This window comes from Pleurodeles waltl, chromosome 7, assembly GCF_031143425.1.
Source record: "Pleurodeles waltl isolate 20211129_DDA chromosome 7, aPleWal1.hap1.20221129, whole genome shotgun sequence".
NCBI classification, from domain to species: domain Eukaryota; kingdom Metazoa; phylum Chordata; class Amphibia; order Caudata; family Salamandridae; genus Pleurodeles; species Pleurodeles waltl.
In genome coordinates this window covers 1,907,769-1,927,524 of record NC_090446.1, presented here as the reverse complement: position 1 = coordinate 1,927,524, position 19,756 = coordinate 1,907,769, and the positions used below count along the sequence as shown (strand labels likewise).

Below are 19,756 nucleotides of genomic sequence, written 5' to 3'. Positions count from 1 at the left end.
CCTGGGGGTGCACTGACTCGGGAGTGCCCAGTCCTGGCAAGGCACTGACTCGGGAGTGCCCTGTCCTGGGAGTGCAGTGACTCAGGAGTGACCTGTCCTGGGAGTGCACTGACTCAGGAGTGCCCTGTCCTGGGAGTGCACTGACTCAGGAGTGCCCTGTCCTGGGAGTGCACTGACTCAGGAGTGCTCTGTCCTGGGAGTGCACTGACTCAGGAGTGCCCTGTCCTGGGAGTGCACTGACTCAGGAGTGTCCTGTCCTGGGAGTGCACTGACTCTGGAGTGCCCTGTCCTGGAAATGCACTGACTCTGGACTGCCCTGTCCTGGGAGTCCACTGACTCGGGAGTGCCCTGTCCTGGGAGTGCACTGACTCAAGAGTGCCCTGTCCTGGGAGTGCACTGACTCAGGAGTGCCCTGTCCTGGGAGTGCACTGACTCAGGAGTGCCCTGTCCTGGGAGTGCACTGACGTGGCAGAGCACTGACTCAGGAGTGCCCTGTCCTGGGAGTGCACTGACTCTGGAGTGCCCTGTCCTGGGAGTGCACTGACTCGGGAGTGCCCTGTCCTGGGAGTGCACTGACTCAGGAGTGCCCTGTCCTGGGAGTGCACTGACTCGGGAGTGCCCTGTCCTGGCAGTGCACTGACTCGGGAGTGCCCTGTCCTGGGAGTGCACTGACTCGGGGGTGCCCTGTCCTGGGAGTGCACTGACTCGGGAGTGCCCTGTCCTGGCAGTGCACTGACTCAGGAGTGACCTGTCCTGGCAGTGCACTGACTCAGGAGTGCCCTGTCCTGGGAGTGCACTGACTCAGGAGTGACCTGTCCTGGCAGTGCACTGACTCAGGACTGCCCTGTCCTGGGAGTGCACTGACTCAGGAGTGACCTGTCCTGGCAGTGCACTGACTCAGGAGTGCCCTGTCCTGGGAGTGCACTGACTCAGGAGTGACCTGTCCTGGCAGTGCACTAACTCAGGACTGCCCTGTCCTGGGAGTGCACTGACTCAGGAGTGACCTGACCTGGCAGAGCACTGACTCAGGAGTGCCCTGTCCTGGCAGAGCACTGACTCTGGAGTGCCCTGTCCTAGGAGTGCACTAACTCGGGAGTGCCCTGTCCTGGGAGTTCACTAACTCGGGAGTGCCCTGTCCTGGCAATGCACTGACTCGGGAGTGCACTGACTCAGGACTGCCCTGTCCTGGCAGAGCACTGACTCAGGAGTGACCTGTCCTGGCAATTCACTGACTCAGGAGTGCCCTGTCCTGGGAGTGCACTGATTTAGGAGTTCCCTGTCCTAGGAGTCCACTGACTCAGGAGTGCCCTGTCCTGGCAGTGCACTGACTCAGGAGTGCCCTGTCCTGGGAGTGCTCTGACTCAGGAGTGCCCTGTCCTGGCAGTGCACTGACTCAGGAGTGCCCTGTCCTGGGAGTGCACTGACTCAGAAGTGCCCTGTCCTGGCAGAGCACTGACTCAGGAGTGCCCTGTCCTGGGAGTGCACTGACTCAGGAGTGCCCTGTCCTGGCAGTGCACTGACTCAGGAGTGCCCTGTCCTGGGAGTGCACTGACTCAGGAGTGCCCTGTCCTGTCAGAGCACTGACTCAGGAGTGCCCTGTCCTGGAAATGCACTGACTCAGGAGTGGCCTGTCCTGGGAGTGCACTGACTCAGGAGTGACCTGTCCTGGGAGTGCACTGACTCAGGAGTGCCCTGTCCTGGCAGTGCACTGACTCAGGAGTGCCCTGTCCTGGGAGTGCACTGACTCAGGACTGCCCTGTCCTGGCAGAGCACTGACTCAGGAGTGCCCTGTCCTAGGAGTGCACTGACTCAGAAGTGCCCTGTCCTGGGAGTGCACTGACTCAGGAGTGCCCTGTCCTGGGAGTGCACTGACTCAGGACTGCCCTGTCCTGGCAAAGCACTGACTCAGGAGTGACCTGTCCTGGCAATTCACTGACTCAGGAGTGCCCTGTCCTGGGAGTGCACTGATTTAGGAGTTCCCTGTCCTAGGAGTCCACTGACTCAGGAGTGCCCTGTCCTGGGAGTGCACTGACTCAGTAGTGCCCTGTCCTGGCAGAGCACTGACTCAGGATTGCCCTGCCCTGGGAGTGCACTGACTCAGGGGTGCCCTGTCCTGGGAGTGCACTGACTCAGGAGTACCCTGTCCTGGGAGTGCACGGACTCAGGAGTACCCTGTCCTGGGAGTGCACTGACTCAGGAGTGCCCTGTCCTGGGAGTGCACTGACTCAGGAGTGCCCTGTCCTGGGAGTGCACTGACTCAGGAGTACCCTGTCCTGGGAGTGCACTGACTGGGAGTGCACTGACTCAGGAGTGCCCTGTCCTGGGAGTGCACTGACTCAGGAGTGCCCTGTCCTGGGAGTGCACTGACTCAGTAGTGACCTGTCCTGGGAGTGCGCTGACTCAGGAGTGACCTGTCCTAGGAGTGCGCTGACTCAGGAGTGACCTGTCCTGGCAGAGCACTGACTCAGGAGTGACCTGTCCTGGCAGAGCAATGACTCAGGAGTGCCCTGTCCTGGCAGAGCAATGACTCAGGAGTGCCCTGTCCTGGGAGTGCACTGACTCGGGAGTGCCCTGTCCTGGGAGTGCACTGACTCTGGAGTGCCCCGTCCTGGGAGTGCACTGACTCGGGAGTGCCCCGTCCTGGGAGTGCACTGACTCGGGAGTGCCCCGTCCTGGGAGTGCACTGACTCTGGAGTGCCCCGTCCTGGGAGTGCACTGACTCAGGAGTGCCCCGTCCTGGCAGTGCACTGACTCGGGAGTGCCCCGTCCTGGGAGTGCACTGACTCGGGAGTGCCCCGTCCTGGCAGTGCACTGACTCGGGATTGCCCCGTCCTGGGAGTGCACTGACTCGGGAGTGCCCCGTCCTGGCAGTGCACTGACTCAGGAGTGCCCCGTCCTGGGAGTGCACTGACTCGGGAGTGCCCCGTCCTGGGAGTGCACTGACTCAGGAGTGCCCCGTCCTGGGAGTGCACTGACTCTGGAGTGCCCTGTAGGAAGTTGGCTCTGTATGTACTATTTCAAAGTAAGAAATAGTATGCACAGAGTCCAAGGGTTCCCCTTAGAGGTTGATAGTGGCAAAAAGAGATCATTCTAATGCTCTATTTTGTGGTAGTGTGGTCGAGCAGTAGGCTTATCAGAGGGCAGTGTTAAGCATTTGTTGTACACACACAGGCAATAAATGAGGAACACACACTCAAAGACTTACTCCAGGCCAATAGGTTTTTATATAGAAAAATATTGTTTCTTAATTTATTTTAGAACAACAAGATTCAAGATTTGAGGTAAGTACATAAAATGCAAGGTACTTCACACAGGTAAGTATGGAACTTTGAAATAAAACAGTAGTACACACAGTTTTGGTTAAAATGGCAATAAGCTATTTTAAAAGTGGGCACTGCAAAAATCAACAGTTCCTGGGGGAGATACGTTTTGTTAAGTTTCTCAGGTAAGTAAAGCACTTACACAGTCAGTCTACTTGGCATAGGCAGCCCACCGTTGGGGGTTTAAGGCAACCCAAAGTCACCGCACCAGCAACACAGGGCCGGTCAGGTGCAGAGGTCAAAGGAGGGCCCAAAACATATAGGTGCCTATGGAGAACAGGGGTGGTCCTGTTCCAGTCTGCCAGCAGGTAAGTACCTGCGTCCTCAGGGAGCCGGCCAGGGGGGTTTGTAGAGCACTGGGGGGGGGAGGGGACACACACACAAACAGGCACACAAAACACCCTCAGCGGCACAGGCGCGGCCGGGTGCAGTGTGAAAAGCAGGCGTCGGGTTTGCTATAGCAAGGAATGGAGGGACCAGGGGGTCACTTAGGCAATGCAGGCAGGGCACGGGGGCTTCTTAGGACAGCCACCAACTGGGCTAGGCAGAGGGCCATCTGCTGGTCGCTCCTGCACTGGAGGTTGGTTCCTCTCGGTCCTAGGGGCTGCAGGTGCAGTGCTTGGTCCAGGCATCGGGTTCTTTGTTACCAGGCAGTCATGGTGGGAGGGAGCCTCTGGATCCTCTCTGCAGGCGTCGCTGTGGGGGCGCAGGGGGGTCGACTCGGGTTACTCACGTCATCTCAGTCTCCTGGGAGTCCTCTCTGCAGTGTTTGTTCTCTGGAGCTCGAGCCGGGGGCGTCGGGTGCAGAGTGAGAAGTCTCACGCTTCCGGCGGGAAGGGAGAGTTCCTTCGAAGTTCAAAAATGTTGCAGTTGGTGAACAGTGCCGCTGTTCTCGGGAGTTCCTTGGTCCTTTGGTTTCAGGGTAGTTCTCTGAGTCCTCAGAGGTTGCTGATCCCTGTTGGATGCGTCGCTGTGCAGGTTCTTTGAGCCTGGAGACAGGCCGGTAGGGCTGGGGCCAAGTCATTTGTCGTCTCCGTCGTCTCTGCGGGGCTTTCAGGTCAGCAGTCCTTCTTCTTATTGTAGGTTTCATAAATCTGAGTTCCTGGGTTCAGGGTTGCCCCTAAATACTAAATTTAGGGGTGTGTTTAGGTCTGGGGGGCATTAGCCAATGTCTACTGTCCTGGAGGATGGCTACACCCTCTTTGTGCCTCCTCCCTGAGGGGAGGGGATCACATCCCTATTCCCATTGGGAGAATCCTCCAAAACCAAGATGGAGGATTTCTCAAGATAGGGGTCACCTGAGCTCAGGACACCTTAGGGGCTGTCCTGACTGGTGGGTGGCTCCTCCTTGTTTTTCTCATTATCTCCTCCAGCCTTGCCACCAAAAGTGGGGGCAGTGGCCGGAGGGGCGGGCATCTCCACTAGCTGGGATGACCTGTGGCGCTGTAACAAAGGGGGTGAGCCTTTGAGGCTCACCGCCAGGTGTTACAGTTCCTGCAGGGGGGGGTGAGAAGCACCTCCACCCAGTACAGGCTTTGTTCCTTGCCACAGAGTGACAAAGGCACTCTCCCCATGTGGCCGGAAACTCGTCTGGTTGTGGCAGGCTGGCAGAAACTGGTCAGCCTAGCATTAGGAGTTGGACTGGTATTCAGGGGATATCTCTTAGATGCCTTCTGGGTGTATTTTACAATACATCCCACACTGGCATCAGTGTGCATGCATCGTGCTGAGAAGTTTGATACCAAACTTCCCAGTTTTCAGTGTAGCCATTATGGTGCTGTGGAGTTCGTGTTTGACAGACTCCCAGACCATATACTCTTATTGCTACCCTGCACTTACAATGTCTAAGGTTTGGCTTAGACACTGTAGGGGCACAGTGCTCATGCACATATGCCCTCACCTGTGGTATAGTGCACCCTGCCTTAGGGCTGTAAGGCCTGCTAGAGGGGTGACTTAGCTATGCCACAGGCAGTGTGAGGTTGGCATGGCACTCTGAGGGGAGTGCCAGGTCAACTTAGTCATTTTCTCCCCACCAGCACACACAAGCTGTGAGGCAGTGTGCATGTGCTGAGTGAGGGGTCCCCAGGGGGGCATAAGACATGCTGCAGCCCTTTAGGTGCCTTCCCTGGCTACAGAGCCCTTGGTACCAGGGGTCAAATTTACAAGGGACTTATCTGTGTGCCAGGGCTGTGCCAATTGTGGGAACAAATGTACAGTTTAGGGAAAGAACACCGGTGCTGGGGCCTGGTTAGCAAGGTCCCCGCACACTTGCAATCATAACTGGCATCAACAAATGGCAAAAAGTCAGGGGGTAACCATGCCATGGATAACATTTCCTTACACAACTGCCCCCCCAAACGAAAGAGGACGAGACTAACCTTTCCCAAGAGACCCTTCATTTTCTAAGTGGAAGAACCTGGAAAGGCCATCAGCATTGGCATGGGCAGTCCCAGGTCTGTGTTCCACTACAAAGCCCATTCCCTGTAGGGATATGGACCACCTCAACAGTTTAGGTTTTTCCCCTTTCATTTGCATCAGCCATCTGAGAGGTCTGGGACAAGACCACAGCAAAGGCCTCCCTCTCAATGGCACTCCAACGCTGCTCCCTGGGGAGTACCCTCCTGCTAATGAAAGCAACAGGCTGGTCAAGGCCATCATCATTTGTTTGGGACAGAACTGCCCCTATCCCATGTTCAGAGGCATCAGTCTGCACAATGAACTGATTGGAGTAATCTGGAGCTTTTAGAACTGGTGCTGTGCACATAGCTTGTTTCAGGGTGTCAAAGGCCTTTTGACAGTCCACGGTCCAGTTCACTTTCTTGGGCATTTTCTTGGAGGTAAGTTCTGTGAGGGCTGTCACAATGGATCCATATCCCTTCACAAACCTCCTGTAGTACCCAGTCAAGCCAAGGAATGCCCTGACTTGAGTCTGGGTTTTTGGAGCTGCCCAGTCCAGAATAGTCTGGATCTTGGGTTGTAGTGGCTGAACTTGGCCTCTACCTACAAGGTGTCCCAAGTAAACCACAGTTCCCTGCCCTATCTGACATTTGGATGCCTTGATAGAGAGGTCTGCTGCTTGCAGGGCCTGCGAAACCTTCTTCAGGTGGACCAGGTGATCCTGCCAGCTGGAGCTAAAGACAGCAATATCATCAAGATAAGGTGCACTAAAGGACTCCAAGCCAGCAAGGACTTGATTCACCAACCTTTGGAAGGTGGCAGGGGCATTCTTTAAGCCAAAGGGCATCACAGTAAACTGATAATGCCCATCAGGTGTAGAGAATGCTGTTTCCTCTTTTACTCCTGGTGCTGTTTTGATGTGCCAGTACCCTGCTGTCAAGTCAAAGGTACTAAGGTATTTGGATGCACCTAATTTGTCTATTAGCTCATCTGCCCTTGGGATGGGGTGAGCATCTGTCTTGAGTTTTTAAAAAGGGGCTATGATGCTGCCAACATTGACCCCATCATAGCGCTTTTAATTTATTTACCTGGGCTTCCCTCAGTGGCCCCATGGGGCGTGGGTGTCCCGGATGGTGTTGTGTCCCCAGGGACACGGTTCCCAGAGCCTTGCAATGGCCTTTGGAGAGGGTGCACACCCCCGTAAAATGTTATGTGGTCCCAGTGGATGGGGTCTCTAGGGCCATGAAATAGCTTGGGGAAGGGGGCTGCAAGCTGCCTTTCCCAAATGAAAAAACAGTGACTGTGAAATGAGCAGATTATCTGCTCATTTCACACACACTGTTCTAGCTGGGTGATACCCCAAAATTCCCTACAAGGGATTTTTTGTTTTTTTTAAAGTGGATGCTGGTGGTCCTCCTAGAAGGGGCAAGGGCGCCACCGAGCTTTTTTGTAATTTTGGAGCTGCAGGGGGTGCTGCAGCCCCCAGAAACATTAAGAAAACATAGTGAGTCTCCTGGGTCAATGAATCCATGGTCCCGGCACAGCTTCCTATATTTGTTTTAGAGCACTCCAAGCTGGAGGGCAGGAACAACTTAGGGTTAGTCCTACGGCTGAACTTTCTGGCCTGAAAAATGCTTTTTTAAAGGCTTTATTGAGAATATTTCATGACAATTGTGTGTATTACAAATTATTGGGTAATCACCCATTTGTTACCCCTTCAGGAGGCCCCAAGGTCCACCCGTCCTTTTGACTTGTAGAGTTTGGTGCAGCTTGAGGGCCCTGGCTTCAGCAGTATCTCTGTGCCCCCCTAGCTCGCTCCCATGCCAGCAGGTACAGCACCAGAGACCAGTGGCCACTGGTTAACGGCCCACTATGCATGCCGCCAGCATGGATTTGGGATGGGTTGAGCGGTCTTGTTTTGTGAATGTGGTCCTAAACTCTCTCACTGTCTCCTTCTTTTCTCCCGCAGATAACCTTGTGCAGACGCAGTCAGGAAGCTGGCCCCACTCGTATGTCTCCCAGGGCATGTACTGCCTGGGCTCTTCCGACGCCTGGGAGGCCAGCGACCAATCTCTCATCGCATCGCCCGCTGCAGGCTCCTATGCTGGCCAGAGCTACGAGGAGCACCAGCAGAGCTTGCAACAGCAACACTTCCAGGTGCACAACAGCCTGCAGCAGCAGGTGCTCCAGCAGAACGCAGCCATGGGGGCCCCTGAGGTGTGGCAGAGCCAGCCGTCCCCATCCTCCATCCCTGACCCTGGCACCACCTTTCCCGAGGTCGCCCAGGAGGAGGCAGAGGAGCCCGAAGCCACCCTCGACGAGGCGCCCTTGATATCCAAGAAGCCCTCACCTGAGGAAGACGATGCAGTGTGCCGGGACCTGGAGTCCCTCTCGCCCCGTGAGGAGCCAGAGCCAGCAGCCCTCAGCCGCAAGGTCTCGGATGTCACATCCTCGGGGGTGCAGTCATTCGATGAGGAGGACCCAGAGAACCACAACTGAGCATCTTCATCAGGTGATGGCAGGTGAGGAGGGAGTAATGCGACCAAGCATGGCAGACTCTCGCCATTTCATCTGCCCACACTGCAAATCAGCTTGTTCAGTGTGAGACCCACTCGACTTCAGTGCTGGTCTCTGACACGCCTCGCCGACCACCTTCCAGAGAGAGACTGCCAGTCACCTCATTAAGACATAGTGGTGTCCATCACTCGCCTAGACTCACAGAACGATGTTGAGGGGCTGTCTCTCTAAAGAGAGACACCTGATTGCTCACCAGTCTATTCAGAGAGGAATGGGGGGACCACCCCCCCTTCGTTGACTATGGAAAGGCTCAGACAATGACGCACAGACGGAGGCCTGGACAGCACGCCATCAGAGAAAGCGCCCTCATGCTGAATCTCCAGAAAGAGACAGTCCACACCAGGATCTCACGCTTGCCTTCCCCCGCCTGGGGCTTCTTCTCTCCTGTCCTGGGGGAGAGGACCCCAGCACAGGCTCTCGGCACAGAGGAAGCATGCCCCTGTGTCCACAATGCCTGAACACAACCCTTATCAGCTGCAAGAATGAACGAGGTCCTTCGGTGGTTCCCACATGTGGACAGAGGAAGGGGCTGCCCGGGACACGTTCCCCCAACTATAGTGATACACTGCTCCAACCCTCCAGGTGGAGGGCACGCTCCATCTGCCTTTTCATCCTCAGCTGATTGCGCGTGGGGTGTTTTCTGTCGCTATCTCGCAGCCATTGATGTAAGAACCCCAGAGGTGGGTGGGGCACTTGATAGGGATAAGGGCTTTCTGTCAGGCCTTGCAAAACCTTTCTCAGTTGCCAAAGTGTACACCCTACCTGTTGATGGGAGGTTTGCCTTTTTTCTTCCACTGATGCTTTACGTTCAGTCCTTAAATGTTTTAAGTTTGTGAGATGAAGGGGGGAGAGGACAGCGCCAGTTGGTTACAATTGCTGCCTTTATGTTCTTTTAATTGGGGAGTGTTCAATCTGTGACATCTGTCTGCACTGACCACCAGGGTCATTCCTCGTGTTTGGGAAGGTACCTTGTGCCTGAAAGAGGTCAAACTGAAAGAGAATGGTCAACCAAACAGGAGACATGACCTTGCAGGTAATATTGGAGCAAACTAGCCTTTAGCTGCAGTTACAGATCTCGCCACTAGAGGTCAACGTTTGCATCTCTTGTACTGTGCTAATGGCTGTGATTTTCTATGCCACCACCAGAGGGCATAGTTTGATGGAGCTGCCTCTCCAGGAGGGCCTGAAAGTCCTCTATACTGCAGTTCTGTTTCTCAGCGCCAGAGGGCTTGGAGTGGATATACACCCAGAGCTGGAAGGCGTTCTGTAGCCACAACTCCATTTCCCAGCACCAGAGGTCAGAGCCTCATCTCCTCCCCCTCAGAGAGAAAGCTTCTAACGTTACAGCTTCAGTTCTGAGCACCAGCCACAGCATGGTCGCTCTCAAAGAAGGAGCTGGAAGCCTTCTAAAGTTGCACTTCCACTTCTTGACACCAGTTCCATTGCTTTTCCCCTGCCAGAAGTGCTGTGAGAGCCCCCATAGTTGTATTTCCTTTTCTCAGAACCACCCTGCAGAGCCTGATCTCTTTTTCCAGTCCAAGAAAAGGTGTGTGAGCTTCTAAAACTGCATTTCCATTTCTGACCTCCAGAGAGCAGTGTTTGATATATTTTGCCTTTCCTGAAGAGCTATGAGAGCTGCTGAAATTGCTCCTCCATTTCCGAGCTCCAGAGGGCAGTGTTTGATTTCTTTTCCCTTTACAGAAGAGCTGTGATGCCTTCTACAGGTGCAGTTCCATTTCTCAACACCAGGAGGAACAGTTTGATCTCTTTTCTACTGCTGGAAGTGCTGTGAGAGCCTCGAAGTTGCATTTCCATTTATGAGCACCAGGGGCAGACCTTGCTCACTTTTCTCTTCAGGAAGAGCTACAGTTCCATTTCTCAGCACCAAAGGCACAGTTTCACCTGTTTTATGTCAGGAGGAGCGAAGAGCATGGCCTCACTTCCCCTGCAGGTGGCACTGTGACTCTCTAAAGCTGCAGTGCCCCTTTCTAATCAGCAGAGGGCATGCTGTGGCCTCCCATACAGTACCACTGCAGGAAATGACAAACTTTTCTAGCTGCAGTCTCTGAACTATGGGAGTTCACCTTGACTACAGTAATTTTCAGTGATTTATTGTCTTACTTCTCACCAGCCAATGAAAAGCACAAGATGACATTGCCAGACCCCCTCCTGCCAGGGCTCTTGGGCTGTAATTTACAATGGGGGCAGCAGCCGTGGCCTATCTCATGACACATGATTGTTCTTTTGGGCACAAACCCCTCTCTGTGTAAGAGAGTGGGTTTGTTCCCACTCGGTGGGTTGAGCGCCTGCTGCAGGGTTCTCTCTGTAGGCTTCAGTATGGATCTGCTCCTGTAAGCAGGGGTCGATCCCTTCCCCTGTGGCGCGTGGAGGTGATCTAGCACAGGACGGGCCCTGTTCTCCCACCTGGTGGTGCGTGAAGGTGATTTGGCACTGGAGGGGCCCCGTTCTCCCATCTGGTGGTGCGTGAAGGTGATTTGGCACAGGAGGGGCCCCGTTCTCCCAGCAGGTAACGCGTGGAGGTGATGTGGCACAGGAGGGGCCCTGTTCTCCCACCTGGTGGTGCGTGAAGGTGATTTGGCACAGGAGGGGCCCCGTTCTCCCACCTGGTGGTGCGTGACGGTGATTTGGCACAGGAGGGGCCCCGTTCTCCCAGCAGGTAACGTGTGGAGGTGATGTGGCACAGGAGGGGCCCCGTTCTCCCACCTGGTGGTGCCTGAAGGTGATTTAGCACAGGAGGGGCCCGTTCTCCCAGCAGGTGGTGCCTGAAGGTGATTTGGCACAGGAGGGGCCCCGTTCTCCCAGCAGGTGGTGCCTGAAGGTGATTTGGCACAGGAGGGGCCCGTTCTCCCAGCAGGTGGCGTGTGAAGGTGATCTGGCACCGGTGGAGCCCCGTTCTCCCACCAGGTGTTGCGTGAAGGTGATTTGGCAGAGGAGGGGCCCCGTTCTCCCAGCAGGTGGTGCCTGAAGGTGATCTGGCACAGGAGGGGCCCCGTTCTCCCAGCAGGTGGTGCCTGAAGGTGATCTGGCACAGGAGGGGCCCCGTTCTCCCAGCAGGTGTTGCGTGAAGGTGATCTGGCACAGGAGGGGCCCCGTTCTCCCAGCAGGTGACGCGTGGAGGTGATCAGGCACAGGAGGGGCCCTGTTCTCCCAGCAGGTGGCGTGTGGAGGTAATCTGGCACAGGAGGGGCCCTGTTCTCCCAGCAGGTGACGTGTGGAGGTGATCAGACACAGGAGGGGTCCTGCTCTGCTACCAGCTCTACCTTTCTGGGACCTTGGGGTGTTTAGAGCTTCTGTTCATGGGACATTCCAGAACACAAGAGAAAACTGTTCTCAGGCTGGGGACCCACTGGCTTGGGACCTCAGGAAGCTGGAGAAAGAGTCACCGTGGGACCCGCTGAAGTTGAAAAAGAGGAAGTGGGTCCCAGGACCTTGTCAAACCTGAGAAAAAAGATCCTGAGAGGGGGAAACTATGGAAGCTCTGTATTAGGAGACACCATGCTCTAGGGCAGGACAGATCTGCTATCCAGAGAAGAACAGGCCCGACTCTAGAGCAGGGCAGGCTTGCTTCTGGGGTGGTACAGGCTGAGTTTCTTGAGCAGCACCCTACAGTCGTTCTAGAGGCGCTTAGATCCGGGCTTAAACGTGGACAGGTCTCTGCTGTGCCAGACAGACCCAGCCTCTAAAGCAGGACACAAGTTGGACATTCTAGAGTAAGGCTGAGCTTGGATCTTGGGTGTAAGAGGGGCATGTTCCAGAGTGAGAGAGGATGGTCTAGAGTGTGCGAGAGAGAGAGAGGCAGGTTCTAAAGTGAGTGAGAGAGGCAGGTTATAGAGTGAGAGAGAGAGGCAGATTCTAGCGTGTGAGAGAGGCAGGTTCTAGAGTGTGCAAGACAGATAAGCAGGTTCTGGAGTGTGTGTGAGAAAGAGTTTGTAGAGTGAGAGTGAGAGAGTGAGAGAGAGAGACAGGTTCTAGAGTGAGAGGCAGGTTCTAGAGTGAGAGAGAGAGGTTCTAGAGTGGGGGACAAGATCTAGAGTGGGAGAGACAGGTTCTAGAGTGTGTGAGAGAGTCAGTTTCTAGATCATGAGAGAGGCAAGTTCTAGAGAGTGTGAGACAAAGAGGCAGGTTCTGAAGTGTGTGTGTGAGAGAGAGCTAGATAGGGAGGCAGGTTCTAGAGTGAGAGAGGCAGGCTCCAGAGTGGGAGAGGCAGGTCCTAGAGCGAGATAGGTGAGTTCTAGAGAGAGAGGATCTAGGGTGGGAGAGACAGGTTCTAGAGTGAGAGAGGTGGCTTCTGGATTGAGAGAGGCAGGTTCTAGAGTGAGAGACACAGGATCTAGGGTGGGTGAGACAGGTTCTAGAGTGAGAGAGGCAGGTTCTAGAGTAGGGGAGGTAGGTCTAGAGTGGGTGAGACAGGGTCTAGGGCAGGAGAGACAGGTTCTAGAGTGAGAGGTGGCTCCTGGAGAGAGGCAGGTTCTAGAGTGAGAAACACACAGGATCTAAGGTGGGAGACACAGGTTCTAGAGTGAGAGAGGCAGGTTCTAGAGTGAGAGACACACAGGATCTAGGGTGGGAGAGACAGGTTCTAGAGCGAGAGAGGCCGGTTCTAGAGTAGGAGAGGTAGGTTCTTGAGTGGGAGAGACAGGGTCTAGGGCGGGAGAGACAGGTTCTAGAGTGAGAGGTGGCTTCTGGGGTGAGAGAGGCAGGTTCTAGAGTGAGAAACACACAGGATCTAAGGTGGGAGACACAGGTTCTAGAGTGAGAGAGGCAGGTTCTAGAGTGAGAGACACACAGGATCTAGGGTGGGAGAGATAGGTTCTAGCGAAGGACAAGCCCATGTGGCGTGGACACACCAGAAGCAGACGAGCGCCTCACAAGCACACGGAGTGGCGCGTCGCTTCGTCGACAGTAGACCCCCCTCTCCACTATCCACCGACAGGGGAGCCCCGTCAATGAAGGCGACGGATTGAGTCCCAGCGGTGGACAGATTTAATCACAACCGCCACCCACACAGCACCGAGGAAAATTAATTCAAACAGCGAATGTAATTATAGGGCAATCCCAGAGGGAGCACCCCACTTGCACAATTAATGAGGCCTGGACCACATGGCCTTGCTGTACAACCAGGAGGGGAGCAGGGATCCTGTGCTGGGGGAGACATATCACCTCCCTGTTGCCTCCTGTGAGGAATGATGGAGCCTGAGGGGGGGTGGGTCTCACACCTCCCTGCTGCCCCCTGTGAGGAATGATGGAGCCTGAGGGGGGGTCTCACACCTCCCTGCTGCCTCTTGTGAGGACTGATGGAGCCTAAGGGGGGTCTCAAACATCCCTGCTTCCTCCGGTGAGGAGAGATGGAGCCTGAGGTGGGTGTCACACCTCCCTGCTGCCTCCTATGGGGAGGGATGGAGCCTGAGTGGGGTCTCACACATCCCTGCTGCCTCCTGTAAGGAGTGATGGAGCCCGAGGGGGGTCTCACACATCTCTGCTGCCTCCTGTAACGAGTGATGGAGCATGAGCGGGGGTCTCACACCTTCCTTCTGCCTCCTGTGAGGACTGATGGAGCCCGAGGGGGTCTCACACCTCCCTTCTTCTTCCTGTGAGGAGTGATGGAGTCTGAGGGGGACTCACACATCCCTGCTGCCTCCTGTAAGGAGTGATGGAGCCCGAGGGGGGTCTCACACATCTCTGCTGCCTCCTGTAACGAGTGATGGAGCATGAGGGGGGGTCTCACACCTTCCTTCTGCCTCCTGTGAGGACTGATGGAGCCCGAGGGGGTCTCACACCTCCCTTCTTCTTCCTGTGAGGAGTGATGGAGTCTGAGGGGGACTCACACATCCCTGCTGCCTCCTGTAAGGAGTGATGGAGCCCGAGGGGGGTCTCACACATCTCTGCTGCCTCCTGTAACGAGTGATGGAGCATGAGGGGGGGTCTCACACCTTCCTTCTGCCTCCTGTGAGGACTGATGGAGCCCGAGGGGGTCTCACACCTCCCTTCTTCTTCCTGTGAGGAGTGATGGAGTCTGAGGGGGACTCACACATCCCTGCTGCCTCCTGTAAGGAGTGATGGAGCCCGAGGGGGGTCTCACACATCTCTGCTGCCTCCTGTAACGAGTGATGGAGCATGAGGGGGGTCTCACACCTTCCTTCTGCCTCCTGTGAGGACTGATGGAGCCCGAGGGGGTCTCACACCTCCCTTCTTCTTCCTGTGAGGAGTGATGGAGTCTGAGGGGGACTCACACCTCCCTGCTGCCTCCTGTGAGGAGAGATGGAGCCCGAGGGGGGGGTCTCAAACATCCCTGCTTCCTCCTGTGAGGGCTGATGGAGCCCGAGGGGGGTTCTCAAACATCCCTGCTTCCTCCCGTGAGGACTGATGGAGCCCAAGGGCGTCTCACACCTCCCTGCTTCCTCTTGTGAGGAGTGATGGAGCCCGAGGGGGTCTCACACCTCCCTGCTGCCTCCTATGAGGAGGGATTGAGCCTGAGGGGGGTCTCACACATCCCTGCTGCCTCCTGTAAGGACTGATGAAGCCCAGGTGGGTCTCACACCTCCCTGCTTTGTCCTGTGAGGAGTGATGGAGCCTGAGGGAGGTCTCACACATCCCTGCTGCCTCCTGTAAGGAGTGATGGAGCCTGAGCGGGTCTCACACCTCCCTGCAGCCTCCTGTGAGGACTGATGGAGCCCGAGGGGGTCTCACACCTCCCTGCTGCCTCCTGTGAGAAGTGATGGAACCTGAGGGGGGTGGGCCTCACACCTCCCTACTGCCTCCTATGAGGAGGGATGGAGCCCAAGAGGGGTGTAACACATCCCTGCTGCCTCCTGTGAGAAGTGATGGAGCCTGAGGGGGGGTCTCACACATCCCTGCTGCTTCCTGTGAGGACTGGTGAGCCTGAGGGGTGTCACACATCCCTGCTGCCTCCTGTGAGGAGTGATGGAGCTGAGGGAGGTCTCACACCTCCCTTCTGCCTCCTGTGAGGATTGATGAAGCCCGAGTTGGTCTCACACCTCCGTGCTTTCTCTTGTGAGGAGTGATGGAGCCTAAGGGGGGTGGGTCTCACACCTCCCTGCTGCCTCCTATGAGGAGGGATGGAGCCCAAGAGGGGTGTAACACATCCCTGCTGCCTCCTGTAAGGAGTGATGGAGCCTGAGGGGAGTCTCACACCTCCATGCTGCCTCCTATGAGGACAGATGGAGCCTGAGGGAGAGGTCTCACACCTCCCTGCTGCCTCCTGTGAGGAGTGATGGAGCCGGGGGTGGATCAGGCAGAAGAGAGGCACACCTCGCCTCTGATCCCTCCTGTGTGGGAGTCAGAGGAGGGAGATCCAGCAGAAGAGAGGCACACCTCGCCTCTGATCCCTCCTGTGTGGGAGACTGAGGAGGCAGCTCTAGCAGAAGAGAGGCGCACCTCTCCTCTGGTTTCCTCTGTGTGGGAGTCAGAGGAGGGAGATCAGGCAGAAGAGAGGCACACCTCTCCTCTGATCCCTCTGTGTGGGAGTCAGAGGAGGGAGACCAGGAAGAAGAGAGACACACCTTTCCTCGGATCCCTCCTGTGCGAGCAGTGATGCAGGACCCTTGGAGAGAGATCCAGCAGGAGTGAGACACACCTCCCTGCTGTGCTCTATCCTTGCTCTCGTATGGATCAGAAGCTTGCGGATGACAACAGAGGGGGCGCCAGAGGAGAGAGGCGCACGTCCCGCCTCCAGCTGTGTGCAGGCTGGGGAGAGGCGGCCCTTCTCTTCCAATCCTTACGTAGGCTGAGGTATGGAGCCTCTCTGCTGCCTACTGTCCGCACTCTTGTATGGATCAGAAGCTTGCGGATGATGAAAAGTGACATCGACAAACTGTAAGCTTTCCACACCAGTAACCTGAGACAACTCCTGCACATTTTATGGCGACAAACCATCAACAACCAGAAAGTGCTCACCAGAGGCAAGGGAGAGAGCACAGACATCACCATTAGGAGAAGAACTGGAGATGAACAGGACATCCCCGCAGAAGAGGACAAGACTCCATTAGAAGAAGAGCTCACCACTGGAACTCAGAAGGTAACAGGAAGAGAGGCCAGAGAGCCCCTCGAGGCGAACTGTGCAAACAGAAATGAAGACCCTGAGCCACAGCTGGGACACCATCCCGAAACCTGCCCAAGACCCACAGAAGAGCAGGTCCTCCGCTGCTGCCCTACAGGCCAGTTGGCATTACGAGTAGTAAGATGACTTGCAGACTAAGGGGGCTCTCTTCAAGCCCTTGTGAGGGCTGAGGGGTGCAGGAGAGAGACACCTCCCTGCTGCCTCCTGTCTGGAGACTGGGGAGAGCATTAGACGGGGAGGCGATACTGCAGAAAATAAGCCCTCTCTGAGCCCAGGTGTAAACACAGAGGGCGCCAGAAGGGAAACATTCAGAAGAGAGCAGTACACCTCCTCGATGAACTCTCCTCTGTAAGAAGAGAGGTGGTTGCTATAGATACAGAGGGATGCTCAGGTCTCTGCAGCGTAGAAGAGGAGAAGACCAGAATCCTCTCTTTCTCCTGCTGAGCGAGGGGGGGACATTGCTACAGGGACAGAGAAGGGCTCCGCCTCCTCTGACAGAGGTGAGGCTGCTGTAAGTAAACAGTACACACAATGGACCCTCTGTGGGAAAGACGAGGGAACAAGAGTGACACATCTCACACAAGAGAGAGAGGACTAATGGCATTCATGTAGAAGAGATAAGGGAGCAAGAGAGGCAACACACAAGATGGAGGGAGACCATATCTCTGCAGGGCGGGTGAGACCTCTCTGTAGGAAAGATGATGCAGCAATATGGAGAAAGGATCAGCTCTCTCTGTGGAGGAGCCTAGAAGTGAACTGGAGAGGATGAGGCCTCATTTTTGTAGGAGAGGTGAGACTGCTACAGGTGAAACCACTGAACATCAGACATCTCCTTATCCCACTTTGCTTCTATCCAGTCACTCTCGGAGCACCATCCTCATGCAATATCACAGTTGCACCAACTTCTCCTGGAAGAGGGGCCACTAAGTGCCCCTAAATGCCCAGGTCAATGCCGCGTCTACCAGGGCCAGCACTGACTCCACCCTTTTACAGTGTAATGGAGTGCACTTGGCTCAAGGACAGCCTTTACGTCCACGGGGTCTAATGGGGTCTGTTACACAGGTGGTGGACAGGATTACTAGCATTCATTCTTCCTGCTTGGGTGGTTCTTGTCTCATTGGTGAGTTGTGTTAGACATTCAGAGGCTGGACTGCTGCAGTGCATCTTGTCTCACTGGTGAGTTGTAGTAGACACTGCGATGTTGGCTAGCTGGAGTGCATCTTGGACCACTGGTGAGGTGTGATACACACTCAGAGGTTGGACTGCTGGAGTGCATCTTGAATCACTGGTGAGGTGTGATAGACACTCATAGGTTGGACTGCTGGAGAGCATCTTGTACCACTGGTGAGGTGTGATAGACACTCATAGGTTGGACTGCTGGAGAGCATCTTGTACCACTGGTGAGGTGGGATAGACACTCAGAGGATGGCTAGCTGGAGTGCATCTTGTACCACTGGTGAGGTGTGATAGACACTCAGGGGATGGCTAGCTGGAGCGCATCTTGTACCACTGGTGAGGTGTGATAGACACTCAGAGGTTGGACTGCTGGAGTGCATCTTGTACCACTGGTGAGGTGTGATAGACACTCAGAGGATGGCTAGCTGGAGTGCATCTTGTACCACTGGTGAGGTGTGATAGACACTCAGAGGATGGCTAGCTGGAGTGCATCTTGTACTACTGGTGAGGTGTGATAGACACTCAGAGGATGGCTAGCTGGAGTGCATCTTGTACTACTGGTGAGGTGTGATAGAGACTCAGAGGTTGGACTGCTGGAGTGCATCTTGTACCACTGGTGAGGTGTGATAGACACTCAGGGGATGGCTAGCTGGAGCGCATCTTGTACCACTGGTGAGGTGTGATAGAGACTCAGAGGTTGGACTGCTGGAGTGCATCTTGTACCACTGGTGAGGTGTGATAGACACTCAGGGGATGGCTAGCTGGAGCGCATCTTGTACCACTGGTGAGGTGTGATAGACACTCAGAGGTTGGACTGCTGGAGCGCATCTTGTACCACTGGTGAGGTGTGATAGACACTCAGAGGTTGGACTGCTGGAGTGCATCTTGTACCACTGGTGAGGTGTGATAGACACTCAGAGGTTGGACTGCTGGAGTGCATCTTGTACCACTGGTGAGGTGTGATAGACACTCAGGGGATGGCTAGCTGGAGCGCATCTTGTACTACTGGTGAGGTGTGATAGACACTCAGAGGTTGGACTGCTGGACTGCATCTTGTACCACTGGTGAGGTGTGATAGACACTCAGAGGTTGGACTGCTGGAGTGCATCTTGTACCACTGGTGAGGTGTGATAGACACTCAGGGGTTGGCTAGCTGGAGTGCATCTTGTACCACTGGTGAGGTGTGATAGACACTCAGGGGATGGCTAGCTGGAGTGCATCTTGTACCACTGGTGAGGTGTGATAGACACTCAGAGGTTGGCTAGCTGGGGTGGTTCTTGTTTCACTGGTGAGTTGTAGTAGACATTCCGATGTTGGCTAGCTGGAGTGCATCATGTACCACTGGTGAGGTGTGATAGAGACTAAGAGGTTGGACTGCTGGAATGGTTCTTGTTTCACTGGTGAGGTGTGATAGACACTCAGAGGTTGGCTAGCTGGAGTGCTTCTTGTACCACTGGTGAGGTGTGATAGACACTCAGAGGTTGGCTAGCTGGAGTGCATCTTGTACTACTGGTGAGGTGTGATAGAGACTCAGAGGTTGGCTAGCTGGAGTGCATCTTGTACCACTGGTGAGGTGTGATAGACACTCAGAGGTTGGCTAGCTGGAGTGCATCTTGTACCACTGGTGAGGTGTGATAGAGACTCAGAGGTTGGACTGCTGGAATGGTTCTTTTTTCACTGGTGAGGTGTGATAGACACTCAGAGGTTGGCTAGCTGGAGTGCATCTTGTACCACTGGTGAGGTGTGATAGAGACTCAGAGGTTGGACTGCTGGAATGGTTCTTGTTTCACTGGTGAGGTGTGATAGACACTCAGAGGTTGGCTAGCTGGAGTGCATCTTGTACTACTGGTGAGGTGTGATAGAGACTCAGAGGTTGGCTAGCTGGAGTGCTTCTTGTACCACTGGTGAGGTGTGATAGACACTCAGAGGTTGGCTAGCTGGAGTGCATCTTGTACTACTGGTGAGGTGTGATAGAGACTCAGAGGTTGGCTAGCTGGAGTGCTTCTTGTACCACTGGTGAGGTGTGATAGACACTCAGAGGTTGGCTAGCTGGGGTGCATCTTGTACTACTGGTGAGGTGTGATAGACACTCAGAGGTTGGCTAGCTGGAGTGCTTCTTGTACCACTGGTGAGGTGTGATAGAGACTCAGAGGTTGGCTAGCTGGGGTGGTTCTTGTACCACTGGTGA

The 19,756-nt window shown here is 55.1% G+C and overlaps 1 protein-coding gene across 1 annotated transcript in view; it reads left to right on the top strand.

Moving 5' to 3' along the window:
• Positions 1 to 18,889, top strand: part of FAM131B (family with sequence similarity 131 member B) — a 135,249-nt gene extending 116,360 nt beyond the window's left edge. The window contains exon 7 of the mRNA XM_069242659.1: positions 7,687 to 18,889. Coding sequence (XP_069098760.1) covers positions 7,687 to 8,216 — 530 coding nt within the window. The 3' untranslated portion in view covers positions 8,217 to 18,889. The remainder of the gene's footprint in view (positions 1 to 7,686) is intronic.
• The last annotated feature ends 867 nt before the right edge of the window (positions 18,890 to 19,756 follow it).